A 21,424-nucleotide genomic window follows, 5' to 3' on the forward strand; every position below is an offset into this window, starting at 1 on the left:
AACAGGCGAGATCTTAAACTGTTTGTGTTGAATAATGTGTCGTGTTCACGGATTGAAATGGACAAACTTTTAATTTATGTTGAACGTCCATGATTGTTACATCTGCGTGTTTCAGATGACGCACAACATTCTATAGGCCAATAATATGTAATACAGATGGGTTTAGCTAAAGTGAATATCATAAGAATTCCGATTTTTATAGTGAATCCTTGGGTCTAATCCCTGGTAGAAATGATCAGGGTCAACGTTTGAGCATTTACCTTTATATTTCATGGCAAAATACGACGTAATCAACAGGAAAAACTGGCTCTTTTGTCCCCCCCCACATCCCCGAATACAAATACCTTATTGTCGCTGTAATAAAATGCCCCATGTGCACTTGACCCATCCTTGAATTCCACTGGGGCAAACCTGAAAATAAGGGAATGACAACAGGGAATCTTCTTAAAACAGAGTGAAGAAAGTAGCTGAAGTGTGTCCAGCTTTTATTAGAGATTGCAGATGCTAAATATCAGCGGTTTAGCTCTTAAGAATTCTGTAAGATATTCCATCACATAGAACAAATACTGCACTCTGAATACTTTGAATACTTTGAACACTGAGACATTTGGCTGCAGTGTAGAAACGCAACATGTTTAGAACAGCTTTATGTTTGTTGCGTTCATTTATCACTAATTAAAGAGCTAAAACCTGGACCAATCCTCCTGAAGATGTGAGACAGGCCCCGACTTTGACAATGTTTAAACCCAGGCTCAAACGGTTCTGTTTATCTGTGCTTACGACTGAAAGGTTTTTATTCTGCACTCTTCTGTTTTAATATAAATTTTATGATGATTATTTGTGATTATTTACTTGGATTTGTGTAATTTTCTTCTGTAAAGCACTTTGAATTACACTGTGTCTGAATTGTGCTGTACAAATAAACTTGCCTTGCCTAAAGATTTTAAAAATAGAGGTTTGAAATACTAAATATTCAAGTACCATTACTGTATGTGTACCTTTGGTTTTAGGAAAGTAACTGTGCTGTAAAACATTAGCTAATACACGTCACAACACTTACTACTGCTGACAGGTCTAAAAATCCATAGTTAATTATTTTTAGCATAGTTTATATATAATTGGAAGCCGAATATCTCGTTATATCGTCAGGTTAATGCAACTAAACTGCTAAAATAATCCCTCCATATGAGATTTTCCCATCACACGACTAAAAAAACGTTAATAACCTCACACTATCCAGAGCAGGTTTGAGTGAAAAGCGTCTCCTTGCTTTCTGCTGCCCTTGTAGATTGCATTAGGAGGTGTAATGACTTGTGAACGTGTCCCGCTCCCTGACCCTGACACGGGAGGAGGCGGCGTGATCTATTGTGGCCATGTGCCGATCTGGAGCAGCCATTTTAATGTGACAGCATATGTTGACCTTGGCTCTGAAAGGTCACCCTGCTCGGCTGTCCTCTGTTCTTTTGGCCTTTTTAATTCAATAGTAATATATTGTCACAAGCCGCTTTCATGTGCCCTGTGATGTGATGTGTTGGCAGAGATAATAAAGAAAAACAAGGGCGCACCTGATCTGATAAACATCCATATATAATCCCATACATCTGCTTAGAGTCAGATTATTGTAAATAGCTTTAGGGCTGAACCTAATCAACTCTGAGTATGAATATTGGAAAACAGATCAGAGAAAATGTGTGTTCTGATCAACATGAATAATTATCAGAAATGTAAATTGTGATTTGTTGTAAAGCTTCAGAATAATTTAACATGACGTGGTTAAACATGGTTGGATTTTTTACTGAATTTATCTTTAGTTTTGTCGTTGTTTTGACATAATCTCATCGTAAAACACCAATAACAAGGCTTGAAAACTCTGGTGTTTATCAAAAGTGACAGGTTTCCAACTTTTGCTAATCACAAAATGTAGTTATTAAAGTGTTGTGTAATCAAATCATCTCATCTTTACATTATCTGAAGTGATCTTTCATTCCATATTATACGTTTGCATCAAACACAAATAAAGATGGATGAGATCGAGCTCGTTTGCAGATACAGTTTTTAATGTATCACAACAATGAGCAACAAACATACTTGATGAACTATTTCCAGAAGTTGTTCAAATACCATCTACAATAAACGTCATTTCAACTATGACAACAGGTCTGTGACAAAATAAAAAAAGGTTTCAAAACCATGTTATTACCGTGGTACGGTACAGTTGAGACCTCAAACAGTACAGTAACAAAAACTAATGCAACTACTCTCTATATATAAAACATCAATAACATTTTTGGTTTAGTTTATTTAAAGTTTTAGCCATAGGGGCTTCTTCTTATTAAAACCTCAGGGTGCATTTCCTATGTAACCCAGATGTTGAAGAGTACATATTGTGGAGGATATGATTGCGCCATGAAAATCCCTTTGACATCCAGAAGAACAATTCCACTTTCAACCTTTTGAAGGCTGTCCCCATAAAACATGACACAATCCATCCATTTTTTTTTCAAAAAGTTTTTTTTTTCTTTTTGGCTGCTGTGCAGTTGCAATATCTATGTACAGTATATTGTTGGACCATCCTCTTTGTTGGTTTGTTAGCTTTTACCAGTCCTTGGTGTGGAAAGCGTACTGTCGGACACTAGCATCTTAGCACATGATGCTAGCTGACAGTTCAGTCTTTGAATGCTGAGCCACAAAGTGGGAAAGGCAAAACGCCAGAGTAGAGAAAGCCTTTGGGATCAGGACAGTCATGTTTGTACAATGGCAGAATTGCACCTTGGGAGGCCAGGATGTCTCTTATGAAACACAATCAAAAAGTGTCTTCAGGATTAAAGAAAGTGTTAAAATACTCAAAATCCAAATAATGACATTTAGAAAGCTCACACAGAAAAATAAAACTGGCATTTTGCGTCAAAATAAAAAATACAATAATAAAACATACGGAAATGATATTTGATGTCATTGTTTGAAACAATAACGAAGCATGATTTGATTTAACCTGTCAGACAGTTGCATTACATGCTACTTGCTCATCTCAGAATAGGAAATACCAAAAGCAATACATTTTTGCATTTCTTCATATTAATAAATTTGTACCATGCACAGCCAACTACAAATATGTACAACAGCTTAGCGTTCTTTGTTCACAAGCCTTTTCTTTCATACAAATAGCCTTCTGTTACTTTGGAATGAATCACATTGGTTTCAATTACTAAACTAGAAAGTGATTCGTAAAAAACAGAACACCCTTTGACAGCTTTCACATTCTTAGTTCCACAGTAAAATAAAAGAAAGAAAAGAAACGGAAAAGAGCAAAGCAAAGCGATGAATGGATCAGGATCTTGTCTGACACAAATATAGAGAATTTATGGCAAGCAAAAAAGGTAATACTTAGCAATGCTGAAATCACTAAAAGTGTAGATCAAGTGCCCAGAGAATTGGTGGGAGGACGTCAACCTAATGGCAGCGTGTGGATGTAACACTGTTTGGACTACATCATGAACATGTCTGAATATACAACACAAATGCTGTTGTCCTCCTTTTGAAGCAGCATATTTGTAAATGTAAAGCATGATCATATTTTAACATCGTGACCAACTTGTACCTTAACAGTTTCAAGTATACAGTACTGCTTCCTTGGATGCACCAATTATTAAATAGGTTTCTAGATTGTTAGGCATCAATCTTGTAACAAATGTGGACCAATATGCTGCTGCAATAGACACAAATAATAATTAAAGACAAACATACATACAGACATATAAACAAAACTCTATTAAATTAACAAATGGCCTACTCATAATAAAAAGACAAATCAAACAAAATAAGTGCACTATAGTCCAGACACAAGCAGGTACCGTAACAGTACAGCAATTCACAAATGAAAAATGTTATATTCACATAATTCAAGAGTCTATCAAAACTAGAGTTATTACCTCTTGAGAAAAGGGCGTGAGCAGAGGTAAGGTGAGAAGGTAAGAGTTGGCACAGATTAGTATATACTACAAGAAATTAAGGATACAGCTTGTTGGAATACAAACTGGCAAACACAGGGGCATCATACACATAAAGTTCACCATTCAAATTCCCTCAGTGGCAAAACCATACTGTCTTTGTAGGGCAAAACTAAAAGGATATGCACATTGTCCATTGTAACAGTAATATTGTCTCTTGGTACTCTATACACATCAAGGAAATGCGTCCGATAAAGCTTGACATGTTTTGGTTATAAGCCAAGTGTACCCAGGCTTTTGCTGCTTTAACAAATGAGAAATGTTATGTTCTGACCTGAGAATTTAAAGCTACTGAATTACACCTATCTAAACTAAGAGAGATTCTCTTTGAGGGTTCTGGATCGTCATCCCATACAGTACATGCTAGCATTTGGAAAACAATCCAGCTGAGGTGCAATTTGCTATCGTGAGAGTTTTTGGCTTGAAACAAGCCCTCGAGGGACTTGTGGGATTTTTTCCTACTCCATGTTTTGTATACAATATAAGCTCAGTCAAGCATCTGCAACAGTTCTGTCCATAACAAAAATCAATCAATATCTTGCCAGCATATCAATATGGGAAAAACAATCCTGAGTCAATCATTTGGTACTGTAATTTTTTGGGTTAAGAGAAACTTTGGAACTGCAGTTTAAAAAGTCTTATTTTTTCTTTAAGCAAGGGATCCTTTTGTCACTCCTACACACTGAACATATCCATTCTTATACTACTGAAGCTGGCGTCCAGACCAGAGGCCTGCTTTGCCTTGACTTCCAACGCGTTATCTAAGTCTTCCAGCTTGTGGCTTAGCTCATTGTCAGACTCATCTGAACAACTCTCGGTGGGTAGTGAGGTTGGAACCCCTGAGGTGCTGCAGGAAGTTGAGGTAACCGTTGAAGGTGAGGACAGGGGAGGGGGAGGAGAGGCAGACGGGGAGGAGGAGGAAGCAGCTTTCCGGGCTGTGGTGGCCTGGAACAGGACATTTGGCCAGGACTTCATGGACAAGCGAGAGAGATGAGGAAAGGTGTTATTAGAAGAAGCTGCAGACTGCGAGGTAGATGTGGTGTTAGGAGTAGGGGAGCAGACAGTGTGAGGTAATAATCTAGTATGCTCTTTGGCATTTCTCATTGCTTGTTTGATTGTTTTCTCTTTGTGCAAGCTCGACTGAAGATGTTGGCCAAGTGCTTCTTTTCCATTAAGAACAACGTTGCAGGCAGCGCACGTGTAGTTGCTGACTGCTTTGCGAAGCACTGTCTCTTGCGGGTCGGTAAAAGGATGTCCGAAGTAACAGAAGGACTTCTGATGACGCACCACAGAATCTTCGTCAGCAAAAATCATCTGGCACTTTCTGCATATAAACTCATGCTTGACGGACGGGACGATAAAAGTATCTGCTAAATCCATGGGACTTTTGGTTTCGGTTTTCGGTTCTTCTTTTGTGCTTTCTGTTGAAGAGCCTTTGTTGGGTTCGTCCTTCACCTCTGACACTTCTTTTGGTTTGAAGTTGGAGTTGGTGGTGCTCTGCTGTTTCTGCTGTTTCTGCTCCAACTGCTTCTGCTGCTTCTGCAGTGAGTCCTGGAGGGACTGCTGGTACTGCTGGTACTGCTGCAGGAGGGCGGTCTGGGACAAGCCTGCAGACATGGCTGCCTGTGGGACAGCCGCCGGGCCATAGGGGAACAAGCTCTCCATTCCACAGAGGGGGGGGAAGTATCCCCCGGCTTGGACCCCTCTGGGCAGCTGAGGAGTGAAGCAGTTGGGAAATCCAGGGAGGAAGTATGGCAGGAACTGCCCCCCCAGGAAGGCGCTGGGGTCACCTGCAGCCATGGCGTTCTGAAGGGCCTGCAGCTGAGTGGCGTCCACCTCACTTCCTGGTTTCCCTGCGGGGTGAGCGGCCTTCTCTCTCTTCTTGTTGGTGCTGGGGGTGTTGGGGCGCGGGCTGCTCTCCGTCTCTCTGTCCTTCGCCTTGGTCTGCGCAGTCTTGTCTCCTGGCTTCTTGTTGCTGTCTCTCTCTGCGTCCTTGCCTTGCTGCTCTGTGTGATTGACTGTCAAAGGTGTGGAGGGAACAGGAGGAGGAGGAGGTGGAGGAGGAGGAGTCTGCAGAAGAGTCTTGGTTGGGGTAGTGCTCAGAGACATGGCAGGAGAGGGGGTGGCTGGTGTAGGGAACCCAAGCATGCCAGCACCGGGAGACGCTAAAGCTGGAATACAGTGGCATAGATATGGAGATATTCAATATTTAGATATTCAATTCCAAATCACTAAGGACATGATTCATGAAGATAAAGATTAAGATAAATCATTAGTTACTGGCTGAATATTGGTAAAAGTCTGATTTAGATTTTGTTATGGATCAAAACTGTTACATGCGCTTTACAACAATTTTATCTTTCAATATATTAGCTTTAAATATACCAAACCTACAATATAGGGAAAAATAACACAACAAATGAAAGCCATCAAATACATTTGTATGTAAAAATCTCTGGACCAGCTGACTATACAACTCTGAGGATGACAGCATGCACTAAATTTAAAATAGCTTTAAAAATAAGAGTTTTTAAAAACCCTCTTGTGATTTAGAGTAAACAGTAGTAAAACAAAAATAAATAGTGCATGGTAAAGCTCAGTTCATAAAGCATCTATCAATGTACTTTGACGTTTTGTCATACTAACTCACCAGGTGTGTTTGGAGGGAACACGGGGAGTGAGGATGGCCCGTTGACCCCCGGGAGCAGCACTGGTGGGAGCCCTGATATCCCAGGGTAGCCCGAGGGCAGGCTGAGGCCGTGAAGTGCATTGTTTTCGTCCACTGCAGTCTGCTGCTGCCCGGGCATCAGACCCTCTCCGGCTTTCTTCAGTCTGTCCAGTTCTTGCTGGGCCATGAGCTGACGGACAGTGGTTGGTGCTAGGTAGTCCTTTTCTCTATCTACCTGGTTGCCCAGGGTTTCCTGCACTTTGGCGATGTGCTGCTTAGAGAATATGTGGTCTCGCACTGACATGCGAGCAGTGTACTTCACACCACACAAAGTACACTCTGGTCTGGGGCCTTCGGGGGAGCCTTGACTTATCATGAACGGCTTTCCGATGTTTATCTTGAATTTCTTTTCTTTAGCGCGGGCATTTTGGAACCACACCTGCACTACGCGTTTGGGGAGTCCTATCTCGTTGCCCAGCATCTCACACTCCTGCATTGTGGGGGTGCGGTAGTCACTGAAACACGCTTTGAGGACTTTGAGCTGCAGGTTGCTCATCTGAGTCCTGAAGCGTTTATGTCCTGGTCTGTCTCCGCCATTGTTCCCTTTGCCAGACTTAAAAGGGTTAGACGCACCAAACGGACTTGGTGAACTTGGATCAGCGAGGCTAGATGACTCACTTTGGTCATTGTTTTCCTCCATGTCGTCATCTCTGGAGCTGAAGTACGAGTCACAGTCTTTTCCAGAAAAGCTTAGGGCGGGGCTGACCATGCTGAACTGGAATCTGTCGTTTAAACAATCAGAGTTTGTGAGGAGATTGTTTTTATTATCACTGAGCTTATCGCCACCATTTGCAGTGAGGCTCTCTATCTCGTTGTTGTTGGCTTCGTCACCTGTTGTAGCGTCACTAATGGCTGTGTTTATCGACGAGGTCTCATCAAAGTCCATTTTCAGGTCATATGACGAAGTCTCTGCTGAATTCATATTAGGCCCTTCAGTTTCATCACAGTTTTCAGCTTTTAAGGATGAAGGGCTTAAGAAGTTTTTTACCTGGGCTTCAGTTGGTTTCATGGGGGTAGAGGAAGCAGCAGGCATCCCATAGTCATTTTGCTCACTCTTAATTGGCAGAGGTGGGCAGTCGAAAAAAGAATACTTATTTGGACTTTCCCCTCTGTCATTGTCTTGATTCATCATTGGGCTGGGAGGCAAACTAAAGCCTGCTTGTTTAGCCTCATGCCAATGTCTGGACCTTATGTGGCTGTCTAAAGCAGATTTAGCCTTGAAGAGGGCTCTACAGAAGGGGCATTTCTTGTGTGACTGGGAGGGTCCGATGGCTCTGAACTGCCCCTTTCTTTCTCTGGCTCGGGTATTTTGGAACCACACTTGCACCACCCTCTTTTTCAAGCCAACCTCTCGTGCGATATGGTCCAGCATTTTCCGTGTTGGGTTGGAGTCGAGTAAGTATTTATCATAAAGTATCTCCAGTTGTTCCGGCGTTATAGTGGTCCGCAGTCGCTTATCTCGGTGTTGTTCCTCACTGCTGTTTCCACCATCTTTATCATTTGCAGACTCGTCCTTGTCGTCCATTTTTCTTTTCATGCCCCCGGCCGATGCTAGGCTAGCGCTACTCTGTGAGGGGATTTGGGTTAGACCTCCAGAGAGCAGGTGGCTGGCCATGAGCGGGTTGTTTGGGTCAAATATCATATATGGCATATCAATTGGTCTTTCGAGAAACTGAGAATGAAGGAATTGGTTCTGGGCAGCCAGGAAATGCATGTGCTGGTGTTCTTGCCATAACTCCACAGTTGGGAAAGCGATCTTGCATTGCTCACATTGATACTGCAACATTTGGTGCGGCAGGCTGTTGGTCAGCGTGGAGAGAGCCATGGAGAGAGGACTGGAGGCTACAGAAGCTGCTTGGGGTTGGGAGTGCGGTCTCGACATGGGAGGCTGGGTGGTTTTTTGCGGGGGAGGTTGAGGGGTGCAGGCCTTTGACGGTCTTGGTTCCGGGAGCGACTTGATCACAGGTGACGGGGCGTTGTCAGTTTGTTTGGGTTCGATTTCAGGGCCGAGCGGCTCTGGCTTGGGTGAAATTTTGCCCACACTTGTATGAGGGGAGGCCAGTGTGGGCGAGCTTGAACCGGAGCTGGTAGCCGTCCCATGGTGGTGCCTGGATGACTCTGAATATATTTTGCTGGGCAGACTAAGGTCATAAGAGTCATTATAATCGTCACAGTGAGAATCCTCATTTGTATCTTCATCCTCGTCTTTGTAGCACTGCTTTTTCTGGTGAGTAATGAGATCAAATATTCTTGGGAACACGATATTACATTTTTTACACTGATACTGCATGTTGCTAGTTCTGATGTAGCGTTCATTCGTTAGCTCTTTCTTCTCGCTGTCTTTTGCGTCGGCCTGGTTTTCGTAGCTCTTGCGGGCTTTCTGACGAGCGTTCTGGAACCAAACTACAATGACTCTGGTTGGTAGGTTTAGGACAGTGGAGAGCTGCTCTATCTCGTCATCTTTTGGATATGCATTTGTGTCAAAGAAATCTTGGAGCACTCTCAGTTGGTAATCAGTGAATCTTGTTCTGGACGATCTCTTGTTAATAGTCGGGTCAGTTCTATAATCGAGAGCACTAACTTGCGGCTCCAAACGAATGTCTTCCAGTGTGGTGATAGGAGGAATATTGAAATTATAAGGCGAGTCTTTACTACGCTGCCTTTCTTTGAATAAGGTGTTGCGGAACCAGTGCTTGATAACTTTTTGTGGCAGGCCAGATTTTTCAGACATCTCCTGGATTTGCTCCTCATTTGGAGAATTATTAATATCAAAGTTGGCTCTGAGAATTTTCAGCTGGTCGTCTGTGATACGCGTGCGCGGCCTCTTAAACTGGGACTGGCGCAGGAAATTTGGATCGAGAGCCAATTGTTGCTGGCAAAGCTGAGTCAAATCGGTAGAAAGAGAGTCCATACCGGGCAGCTGGAGAGCCAGTTGTGGCGGCAGACCTGGGTGCTGCACTGACTGCATCATGAGAGGGGGGAAGAGAGGCAAGTCTAGCGGGACAGGCAGCTGCACTTGGGGAGGCGCGGGAGGGGCGGCTGGAGGGGGAGGGGGTGGAGGAGGCTGGGGTGGAGCTGTCTGGTGAGCAGGCTGATGTGTGCTCTGGTGTGGGGTAGCGGCGGGCGGAGGTGCCGGAGTTTGGGGCTTGGGCATAGATGTAGAGGGGGGCTGAGGGGTGGTCACCGGGGCGGGGGCTGGCGGCGGAGGAGGAGGCGGCGGAGGGGGCGGAGGAGTCTCGGGAGAAGCGGGGTTTATGGGGTATAGCTTGTCGTAGGCCTCTCTGTACTGCTGGGCAAACTTTTCCAGTTTGCCGTAGGGGAAGAACTGGCTGTGAACGTGCTCCTGGTGGCTTTTCAGAATGAGCATGTTGGAAAAGAGCTTGCCACACATGCCACACTCGAGCTTGTCTGTGTTTATTTCTACTTGTTCTGTCCCTTCTTTGTTTTTCTTTTGAATCTTCTGTCTGTTTTCGTTATACTGAATTACTAGTTCAAATCCAAAGTTCTCCAGCAGTGCCTTGGCCGCGTTGCCCCTTGCTCCCGACACTATACGTGGTGGAGGAATGAGTGGCTCTGAAAACTTGGACTTTTTATGATCTTTATTTTCTTTATTGTCATCTCCGTTTTCTAATTTTGCTTTATTCTCTTGCTTTTCGAGCTGCTCTTCGGCCTCTCGTGACATTTGAACATCAGCTACAGATATAGCGCTTGACTCGGTTTTGGGTTTGAGGTTCTGTTGGCTTTTCTGGGACTGGGAGGCCTGCTGCTGCTGTTGTTGTTGGGCTTGTTGTTGAACTTGGGCCTGCTGAAGCTGATGCTGCTGCTGCATTTGTTGTTTCAGATCCTCCAGAAATGATCCAGTGAGACCCGGCATCCCGAACGCAGCCGCCGAGTGCAGCGCTAGCTCTGGACTGAGGTTAAACTCTGCTCCTGGGATGTAGAATGGGAACAGAAACTGGGGCTGCTGGAATTGCAGTAGTGCCTCTGGAGTCATTGGGAAATGGGGGAAGAACGCCGGATTGAGGAACTGTGGCTGGAAGAAGGCAGCTTGTTGTTGAAGCTCGTGCTGAAGTTGGAGCTGGAGCTGGGTGGAGGCCTGGGCAGACTGGTGGCTGCTGCTTTGGGCTGAGACATGATCAGAGGTCGTGGCCTGTTTTGTGTTGCTGTTGTTCACTTCTTTAGATTCCACAGCGTTCTCTTTGTTAGCTGAAGGTGTGCCACTCCTAGCGGTTTCAGAGCTATTATTGTTCCCCTGTGTGCTGGGAGCTGGGCTTTTTGCAGGGGCCGAACCACTAGAGCCGCTGTTGCTGCTGCTTCCTTCACTTTTAGCTGTTCTGGCTTTGGTCTGGTGAAGAACTGACCTCATGTGGATTTCAAGCGTTGAACTTTGGCTATAAGCAACATTGCAGATATTGCATTTAAATGGTTTGTTATCAATGCTGCTGCTGGTCTCTTGGGGAACAGGGCTTGAAGCTTCTTGAAGTACTTTCTTTAGTTTATGCAAATGAGACACTGAATTATAGTGAACCAGCAGAATGTTCTTTTGGGTGAAGGACTCTTTGCATACAGTGCATTTATAAGGCCGAGATGGGTCTAAGAACTTCTCCATAGTGAAGTTGGGCCCTTTTCTAAATGGCAGGGTTCGTTTTGGTTCTGCTCCCATGTCGTCCAGCAGTGAGCCGCTGTCACTGCCGGTGGGACTGGGCTTTTCTTCTTGGTCTAGTTCATCATCTTTGTCTAAGTCGTGCTCAAAGGCCTGGGCTTCCTCTAAAGCTCTGACCTCACTCTCAGTGATGTCTCCATTTATTGGCAAGTTTCCAACCAGCTGCTGCACCTCAGCTTCACTCAGTTCAGGATGGCCATTCTCTAAATGCTTCCGGAGGGCCAGGAATGTCCTAAAGCTGCGCTGGCACAGGCTGCACATGGTGGCTGCTCGGATGGCGTGATATTGGGAATGTATCTGAAGTTTCTGCATGGTCTTGAAGGCCAGACTGCAGTGGTTACATCGGTACTTGTAGACATGTCGATCAGACACTGACAGCTGCTGTTGCTGCTGCTGAAGCCTCTGGAGCTCGGTTAGATGGTCCTGTAAGACGTCGGAGGACTTCTCGTGTCCCACATTACTGCCTTTGCTCCAGTCTGGGGCCTCGGAGGCTTCCTTTGGAGGCTTAAGTTCTTCACATTGCACTTCCATTTCATTTTTGTCCTGTGCAGATGGTTCTTCCTTCAAGTTGTTTCCTAAAAGGAAAACAAAAAACACAAAACTGTTACTTAATGAACATTAAACAATATTAACAATTACATTAACAGTTGTATTTACCTTGAGCCTTTCCAGTCCCTTCAGAAACAGAGGTAGAGGTCTCCATTACAGATGAGCTTTTGTCTTGTCCAGTTTGATGATGCATTGCATTGTTTGGTGTTGCTTTGTCAGGTCCCAGAACCTAAACAAATATAAAATTATAATTAATGACTTTGTTGATTATTGTTAATAGTAAATATGTCAAATTCTATGTACCGTCATTATAAGCTTCTCCACACAGTCGGGTGCCACGCTGTGGAGGTGGGTCAAATGTAGCTGTAGATGGATCTTGTTACTCAGGACGTCCTGGCACAGCGGACATCGGATCACAGGCTGCATGGAATGCTGGGACATCACATGGAGCTGCATCAGGTTGGCATCTTTACTGCTGTAGTTACAATAAGGGCACTGCTGGACCTGCAAAAGAACAAGGACAAAATTAGCTGAGAGAAAAATGCAGCTGTAACCAAATTAACTTTGAACTAGATTTTTCTCTGGCATTTTCATATTACCTTCATCACGTTTTCCACTAACCCCATGCCCACCTTTACACAGAAACCGTGGTCCAACCATGTTTCCTATAATTCACTTAAGTCTCTGATCTCATGCAATTTTATTATCAGAAAACACGATTGGGCAGAATTTCTAATCAGGATATTACGGATGACAAAGGTGTGTACTCACTCAAGCTACGCCTTGCCCTCATTACAGGGAGTACTCAGAACATAGCTGCCTCCCCACCACCTGTCTTAATAGAATCCATTTCTGAAATGACTAAGTCCTCCTTCTTTGCAGAGCCCTGCACCAGACGAGCTAATACTTCATAATCTAATTTAAAAACACATATAATTTAAAGAGATGCAAAAGGGGGACAAAGCAGAGGAGAAGGCCTACGGCGAGTACAGGTATCCACTTAAAGCACAGAGACGGCCCTGCTGGGTTTGATGCTAAAAAGCTCTGTCAGGGAGGGAAGAGGGAGCTGAGTTTAACCCTTTGAAAGAAAGCTGCATGGTACCAGTGGAAGCTAACCGCACATGCACTTAGACTTTTCTTTATTAAAGTTGCTAATAATGTCAGTGAAAATGATTTCTCATCAGCACTTATGAGTTCAAGAAACACAGTTTTTCAGTTGTACAGGGCTTTCAGTTTAAAGTACTTTTAAGAGCCTGCATTTCAGTTCTAAAGCCCTGGATTATGTTTTGTTCTTCATGACCTCACCTGTTCAGTGGCAGAGGTCTTCCCCTCAGCTGACTTGGGCCTTTTTGGTGGTGTTTCATTCTGTCGATCTGGCAGGAGGGAATGTTTACCCATGCTGTTAGGTCCTGAAATCTCTTTGGATATGGCATTGGTTCCTAGAAGAGAAAGAAGGTGGAAGACAAAAATAAACAAAATTAGTATTAATCCGAAAGCATAATTTTAGAAAAGAAAAAAAGTGTGATAGATTTTCACATTTTATTTTCACAAATTGAGCAAAGAATTTGACAGGTATATTTCCACATGACCGACGGTGAAGGAATTTTGACTTGAACATCACCACTGTATGTATGTGTTTTGATAGCTTTAAAAGTGATTTGACACCCTGACAATGTGTGTATGGATACATGGGAACGTGGTCTGCATTATTTATATTCATATACAATGATGTATTTGTGCCTGAGGACATGTGAAATGGAGAAAACTCAGGCAGGCTCATTATCACAGCACGACATACATTAAATGTTATGGTAATATGATACACTTCATTAGTTCATATACATTTCCCCAGCTACTGCCACAACTTCTCGCTCGCTACAAGATGCAAAATTTTCTGGGCTCAGTCACGGCTGGCGCGGCTCGCCTCGCGTGCTCCATTTGTGTGTGTGCGTGTAAGCGTGCATGACATTAACAGTGCAGCGTTCAGCCCCTGGTTGTATTTAGTAAATGCTGCAGCTGCTGATAAATCTTTCATTAGGCTCATCCTACGATACCGGCCATGCAGACCCCACTATACTCTGCCACTGCAATTTAGCCACTCAACACAGCACAAAGACACAGCAACTATCCTCCCTCCTACCCTACCTCTCCCTAAGCCATCTCCCCCTCGCTCGCCCACCAGCCCGCCCTCCCTCGTCTGGTCACTCAAGGCAATATGTGAGCCTCACTCTTGCGAATCAACGCTTCACGCTAGATGCACAAATGGAAAAAAAGGGAAATCAAAGCACTGATACATAGAGAGGGGGCTGAGAAAAAACATTTTGTATTTCATATTATTCTGTGGGTCGTGTTTGTATTGGGCGCATATCAATTCCTGCGGCCCGTTCATGCATTTTAATTCTGTTGCATTAAGTAGGCGTTCCACTTATTTTATTTGTAATCCCCTATATCTGGAGCCTGAAATATTGGCCTGTCAAGGAAAGTGACAAGAGAGACGGAGGGAGCAAAGAAAGGGAGAAAGAGAGAAAGAGAGAGAAAGAGAGAGAGAGAAGGGAAAAACACAAGGGCACAATGTGAATTTCCAAGAACATCCGAGAATTGCTGTGCGGCTCAGAATAGCGAGGTAATCTGGTCTCCGTGTGCGTGTGATGGCCCCTGCAGGCTCGTATGTGTGTGTGTGGGTGTGTGTGTGTGTGTGTAATGTGTGCTTCCCGACAGGCCTCTGACACTCCATTGGTCCGACCGCTACAGCCTGGAAGCACCCGTCATATCACCTGACCTTTTCAAAGGCTTCACCACGCCTATCGTATTTATTATGACCATTTCTAATTTCAACTTTCAATTTTTCCCCCCGTCTTCCAGTCAATTTGCAACTAAATTACATCCCTGCGAAAGGAGATGAGGCGATTGTCGGACAAGAGGCTGCAAACACATTTACAATGCGGCGGCGGAGGGAGCCCACACATCAACATTGATTACTGTCATATCGAATGTAAATATATGTTTGTTCAGTGCATGTGAGCCCGTGCGCGTTTGACATAGTTTTTCCTTGCGTGTAGGATAATATCTTCAATTTTCATCAACACACTATAATATTTAGGAAAACCATTAGCTTAAACGCGACAAGAGCAGAGCTGTACTTGTGTAAATGACACCTCTGCTGTATTATACATTTTTTAGATGAACTATTGTTTTGAAAATAGTGGAGTGCCCTCAGCAGTGAACACAAAGGTTGAAAATGTATCACCAGCCCTCAGAGTTGCCCTCAATACCGAATGGAGAGCTAAAATAATTAGAGAAATAATAGGGGACATCTAGACAAGAGACATTTTTCCTTTGTCTCCAAGTCTGCACCCGCACTTAATGATGGTGTCCTTTCCTCCTCCTCTCTACAACCTTCCCTCCATCCCTTCATCCCTTCATCCGTGTGTAGGCTCCACCAGCTGCAGCCCAGTGAAGCGAAGGGCCAGAATAAACCTGACACCCGCACCCCCCTTCCACCAATGACAAATGTCTGCATGCGGCAGGACCCTACTTGATTAGATAAATCAAAAAGTGATTTATGACACTCAACCTCTTTTGCATTGTGTGGGGAGCGAGAGGCGCACTCACCACCCATCTTTATTTGGGACTGTCAATGGCGTTTAGGGAGCGGTGTATACACAGCCTTACATACTCGCAAGTACACGCTTAAATGGAGAGGAGTGCAGCGCATTGGAGGGGCGCAGTGAAAGGCAGAAAGGGCAATCAGACGAGAAAGACAGGAGCACACGGGCTGAAAACACCTTAGGATATCGCTGTCCCAAATTGTTTCTAAAAACATGGACAAGCGGAGCTGCTAACGTTTTTGTACTGTGCCCTTTGAATGCTATTTGTGAGATGAGATTGTATCACAACAAGAATATCATTAAATTCTTCAAATCAGAATGAATCCTCTGGAGCAAATAACAAAACCATCTGTAATATTTTATTTATGGTTTGCTTTGTAATCTCTAAAACAATGCATTCTTGGCATTTAATTGTAAGAAAAAAGCGAGTTAGAGAAGTGTAGGAGCGGGCTGGGTGGCGGCAGCTTGGATTTAGTATTCAATTTAGCTGTCCTGAGCCCTGGCAGACTGGCTAAGGTTACAGAGCAGTAAATCTAGCAGCAGAGCTGGCCCAAACAGACCAGGGAGGGCCAGCCCCATGATTTACTGGCCTACTGCTCAGAGGTTACGCATTAGGGCGACCCCTGGTCACCTGATAACATTACAGCAACATACTGTAGACCCCAAACTCCCAGTGAAGCCCTCAGCCAGCACACATGCAGCCGCAGGGAAGGTCGAGCGAGCCCGAGGAGAGCAGGGGAGAGAGAAAGTGGCTACTAAACAGCAGCTGTCGTTCAGTTGTGTTTTTTAATGACTAGCCTCCTTTCTTCTCCCTGTTCGGAGTGCGTTCTAATGAGAGATAAATATGAGCAAGGCCATGCATGTCACATTTGACAAATCATGTGAAATGTTCAACAAGCTGTCAGGAAACATGCACACACAAAAGCATGGCTGCAGGGTTGTAATTAAATATGCTAATAACTTTAATCAGTTTTAATCTCGTCTTGCTGAGGCACAGAACAAGCAGAGCCCTCATGTCAAGATGGGCAAATCTGCAAAATACATGCAAATAAAAATGAGGAATTTATTCAAAACATGAAGCAGCTAATATGGAATATTTAACATCTGATTTGGCTTGCATGAGATTCAGTTTTTGTTTCTCTGCTCATCTTAACAATTTAAACTTGCACACGAAATTAATAAATAGCATTTGACTGCAGAAACAATGAGCAATTTCTTTGCTAATTTGAAGCAGGTAGAGATGTGTGGTTTCCTTGGGCAGCCTGACGTACTCATTTCCATGCTCAGGCCTTTGTTTAGTTGGTTATTTATAAGAAATGGGCCCCAGAGCCATGTCGCTGACATCCACTCACAGCACAAAGCTATCTGGAAGTAATCCACATCAGGGACATTTGCATGGAAAATGTAACATGGATTATAATTAATCTAAAGTGACATGGGATTAAAAAAGACAATGTAAATGAAGCAGAGGAAAAAGCTTGGAGAGTCTTTCCTGGCCCCTCCCACCTCTGTGTTTCTCTTCGTTCACTATCTACTCTATCTAGGGCTCTTTGTTAAAGGGATCCTGGGCTAGGAGATGAAGTGCGCAAACACACTGCTCACTTGGTCACACTGTAATCCCCTCCCTGGAGATCTCCATATGGACACACACTCACTTACTATCAGACACACAGAACTGCACACATCAAGCTAGCTCCAGATTTGGGGAAGGAGATGCTAAATCTTACCACTTTAAGCTGGAAAAGGAAGAGAGGGAAACACAAGGGTCTTTCTGTGTTATTAACCCGACCACAGCGCACTGACACAGCAGGCAGGCTTTGTGCATTGTCAGGAATTTCACCACTTTCTCTCCAATACTCCAACACGCACATGGTACACACAACAGGCCCTGAGCTGGTCTCGTGTCAGATGAGCCACAGATCCTTTTCCAACAGTTTGAATCTTATAAACAACTCAGCGGCTAGGCTAACTTATCTTTCTCAACATATCAAGAAAAATCGAGACATATCTGTAGTTTGGAGCTCTACAAACATGCTCTGAAATTCGTCGAATTCCTGTATCCGTTTATCAGTCTGTACTTCAGTCTGGAGCCGTTACATGGACATTAGACAGAATTCTACTTTTTAAATATAAATCTTAAAGCTAATCGCAACTACAATACTGTCATAAAAATCCCAATCCAATTTTTCTCCAAATAACCCCAATAACAAAATAATAACGCCAATAATATAAGTAATTTTTTGGCATAACGTTTCATAAGCTTCACTATATAAAATGCAATAGTTTAACAATAAGACGGTGCCCATTGAAGTAAGAAGATCGACTACATGCTTTACAATTTCCATATGACTATAATGGGATACCGATCCATAGGCATCAAAAGACATCCGTAGACCATACACGAACAGACCAAACTAGCCCCAGCCTCCATTACCACGTTTTACACAAGCTGACATCTGACGGCTACACTTTGAAATTCACACGTACTCGGGCTTTGGCTCAAACGCAGAATGGCGAGCTGGACAGTGTTTTGCATGTGTGCAGTGGTGTTAAATGACGATGGCGGTAATATGCGGCTCGGAAATGCATGGATGGTGGTTCCCCGCCATGTCTGTCAGACGGGCCTGTCAGGGAGATAGAGCTGAAAGATAGATGACTAGCTAAACTAATAGGCCCCAGCCACACTCAGCTCTCCTTCTGCCTCATTGAGCTTCACATTATAGAGCTAGGTACGGCCGCGCGAGGAACAGGAGGAGGTCGAGAGAGGGAGAGCGATTGGTGGTTAGGATAGATAGCGGTTGGGAGTTAGGGAAGGTGCGTGTTCGTGTGCGTCTTCGGGGGGAGGAGACACATTAGGAAAAGGCAGGAAAGAATGAGAGAGAGAACCCCATGCAATGACAGAGAAAAAAGAGCGCTCCATGCAATATTCATCTGGAGTCATGGATTTCCATCTCATACATAAAAAGACCATATGAATTCTTATTTGGGTAAATCAAATCTAACAAAGCCAGGGCTATCCCGACCACAGCCTTGAGCGGAGGCATTATGTGTAGCTCTTCCTCGCACCGCAATAATCAAAAAATACAGCGCGCCGCCTTGTACAGATAGTCGCCCCCCTCCCCTGCTAACAACATTCTTACAAACAAATCCTTTTCTGCTCTTTATGCTCAGAGCTTGGTGGAAGAGTCACAGATTGGACAACAATTAAAGAATAGAATGAAAAAAATGAAAGACGAGTGTAAGGGAAAAAACTAATTTAAGTGTTGCAGGGATGCTGTGCAATATTAGAAAAACATATACACAGCCCCCCATCTAATCCTACGCTTATGAAAAATTAATATGTCATCGGAGAGGGCACAAGAACTAGGAAAGATTAATGCAAGGCGCTTATAAATTACAAGCACGCAAACTGATTTGATTAAAAAATAATCTGGGCCTGGACATAGCCTGGTAATATCCACAACACTCAACTTATCCTCTCCCTCTTCCTCTGTCCCTCTATTCCCCTGCCTCTGTCTGGTCTCCTCGCACTTTTCTCTTTCTGTCAGATGGTAACGATTAAAGCGGGTCACATGGAGGCTAGTGCGCGGCGTTCACATGTTACACACACATGGTTTTGGAGTCTTATCGGAGCCGAGCGAAAGATGAGGGATAATTATGAGAAGAAGGGACGCGTACAGTTCAGAGGTGAGATATACAAGTAGAGTGTGTGTGTGTGTGTGAGAGTGTGTGTGTGTGCAGTTTTGTGGTCGGTTTGAACGTCTAAACTTACGGTCACTACTTTTCCTGCCTTCAGTCAAGTCTCGATCAGTCAGTCCCGGTCTGGAGGAGGAGCGAGGCGATCTCTCACTGTCCTCGGCCGTGTCATCTGGGAAAAGAAATACACTACGTTACCCACAATGCAACAGCACAAACCCGCAACCAGCCAAGCCAGAGCTGACACTTGCTATTCAACACGTAGTACAAATAAAGTAGCAGGATTCCAATGCAATACCAATACCTACAGGCAATAAATACAACTATATCTCAGAGGATCCTTAACCTTTCCTTAACCCAAGTATAGGTTGCAGTGACAATGTTGAACACCGTAATAGATTTAGCTAATTTAATACATTTTGTCGCTAGCTAAAAACATATCTATAGCAATCCAACCCAAACGTGCAACTCTGTACTATTAGCAGATTAGCCTGCACATCTTGGAGAGTTCAGCCCCTTGTTTGATAATTCTGTGTATCTCAGTGTTCTGCCAGTGGATTATAGTGTGTGCGTTGGTATATGTGTAACTGTGTGTGTGTGTGTGTGTCGCCAGCACAAGCTAACACTAATCCTAGCCGAGCCCCAGCGCTCCCTTTCATCCAGCCATCATTTGTCTCCGGCTGGGCTGATGTCACTTTGTAATGAATTTTGAGCAGTCTGAGAGAGGCCAGATAACCAGGCTCACACACACACACTCACACACACTCACATATATATATATACACACACACACACGCACGCACAACAGGACCCTCCACCAGTCACAGCAAAACACAATATAGAAAAAAGAAACACTTCAAAATTACACCCAGGCGCTATCATATTCGCACAAATGCATGTACACAGCAAAAGCGTTCAAAATTTCATGTCTGCTAAATAGAGGGGGAAGCGGCTGGGGAAGGGGAGGGCCTTTCACCACAAGACCCTCACTCGACTACAGAAAGAAACTGGAGAGTAAAAAAAGCTGTGCTCATCAATCCTGCACCCGCTTAATAGCCATATTTCACAATACACACACACACGCGCACACAGTCATATTCATAGAAATTGGGCAAAGGGTGCATTGAGGTCAGTTCACATTAGCATACAATCACTTTGGCCATTGTGGGACGAGCATAAGGGGGCCTGCGGAGACCCCCCTTCCCGAGTAACCTGATATGATTAACCCTTTCACATTCGGCGGACACACAGACGAGTGGCGCCGCACCCTTTAAGACCAACACATTAAATGGACATTATATACAGCATGAAATTTTCATGGCAGATGCTGGAGTGTGATTGAGGAGGGAAATTGCGTTCCTCTCTCACATATCTGTGCTTATTCATGAGTATTTTTGCACTTGAATCCTGTACATTTTTGTGTCAAGGTGTGTGCGTGCGTGTGTCCTTGCGCGCGCGTGTTTGTATGAAAAAGACAGAGAGACTGGGACTGCACTCTGCTCCTGATGTTTTATTAATATGTCGGTGACAACAGGGATGAAATATCTCCTGTCAGCCACTGGAGCCTGGGCTTGCAGAAATTGCAATTTTCACTGCTGCTGCGGCGGCGTCCATCTTTGTATTTTAATTCGCTCCACCTTCGTATGGAGGGACGTAGAATAGGGACGTACCACTGCAGAGGTGTGCGGCTCCAGACCTGTAAACACTGAGAGCCTGTGGAGTAGGAAGTCCTTCACTACTCGGGGGCTCGCTGGAAGAATTTATACTAATATGACAGAAACGTCAGAAAACCAACACGGCACAGATAAAAACAACACACTGTCATTATGGTTTTATTCTTTTTTTTATGCAATTTCAACTTTTTCTTTACTAAAATTTAAAACAACACAACACAAACTCGCAATAGCTGTGATTGTACATAGACGGCATTTATATCTGATCCTAATTTGGGGTCTTTTGTCCCAAGTTGGTCTTTCTACTTATAATGCATTGAAGTTTCCTATTTAGTTTACAATTGCAAATCTAATAGGCCACACACAATTTATTCCATGTTGTTAAATAAGTAAAACAGGTTGCACACACCAGCCATAACACTGCATATATCTCTCCTTATTAAAAACCTCTAGGGGGCACTGTACCAGTAGCTTGATAGGTCACTAGAGAGAATAAAAGA

The 21,424-nt window shown here is 44.0% G+C and overlaps 1 protein-coding gene across 1 annotated transcript in view; it reads right to left on the reverse strand.

Moving 5' to 3' along the window:
- Positions 1-2,036: 2,036 nt before the first annotated feature.
- Positions 2,037-21,424, reverse strand: part of zfhx4 (zinc finger homeobox 4) — a 73,598-nt gene continuing 54,210 nt past the window's right edge. The window contains exons 7-12 of the mRNA XM_033986143.2: positions 19,328-19,423; positions 13,253-13,386; positions 12,251-12,451; positions 12,056-12,176; positions 6,658-11,973; positions 2,037-6,178 (exon numbers count right to left, since the gene is read on the reverse strand). Coding sequence (XP_033842034.1) covers positions 4,683-6,178; positions 6,658-11,973; positions 12,056-12,176; positions 12,251-12,451; positions 13,253-13,386; positions 19,328-19,423 — 7,364 coding nt within the window. The 3' untranslated portion in view covers positions 2,037-4,682. The remainder of the gene's footprint in view (positions 6,179-6,657; positions 11,974-12,055; positions 12,177-12,250; positions 12,452-13,252; positions 13,387-19,327; positions 19,424-21,424) is intronic.

Source organism: Periophthalmus magnuspinnatus, chromosome 20, assembly GCF_009829125.3.
Source record: "Periophthalmus magnuspinnatus isolate fPerMag1 chromosome 20, fPerMag1.2.pri, whole genome shotgun sequence".
NCBI lineage: Eukaryota > Metazoa > Chordata > Actinopteri > Gobiiformes > Gobiidae > Periophthalmus > Periophthalmus magnuspinnatus.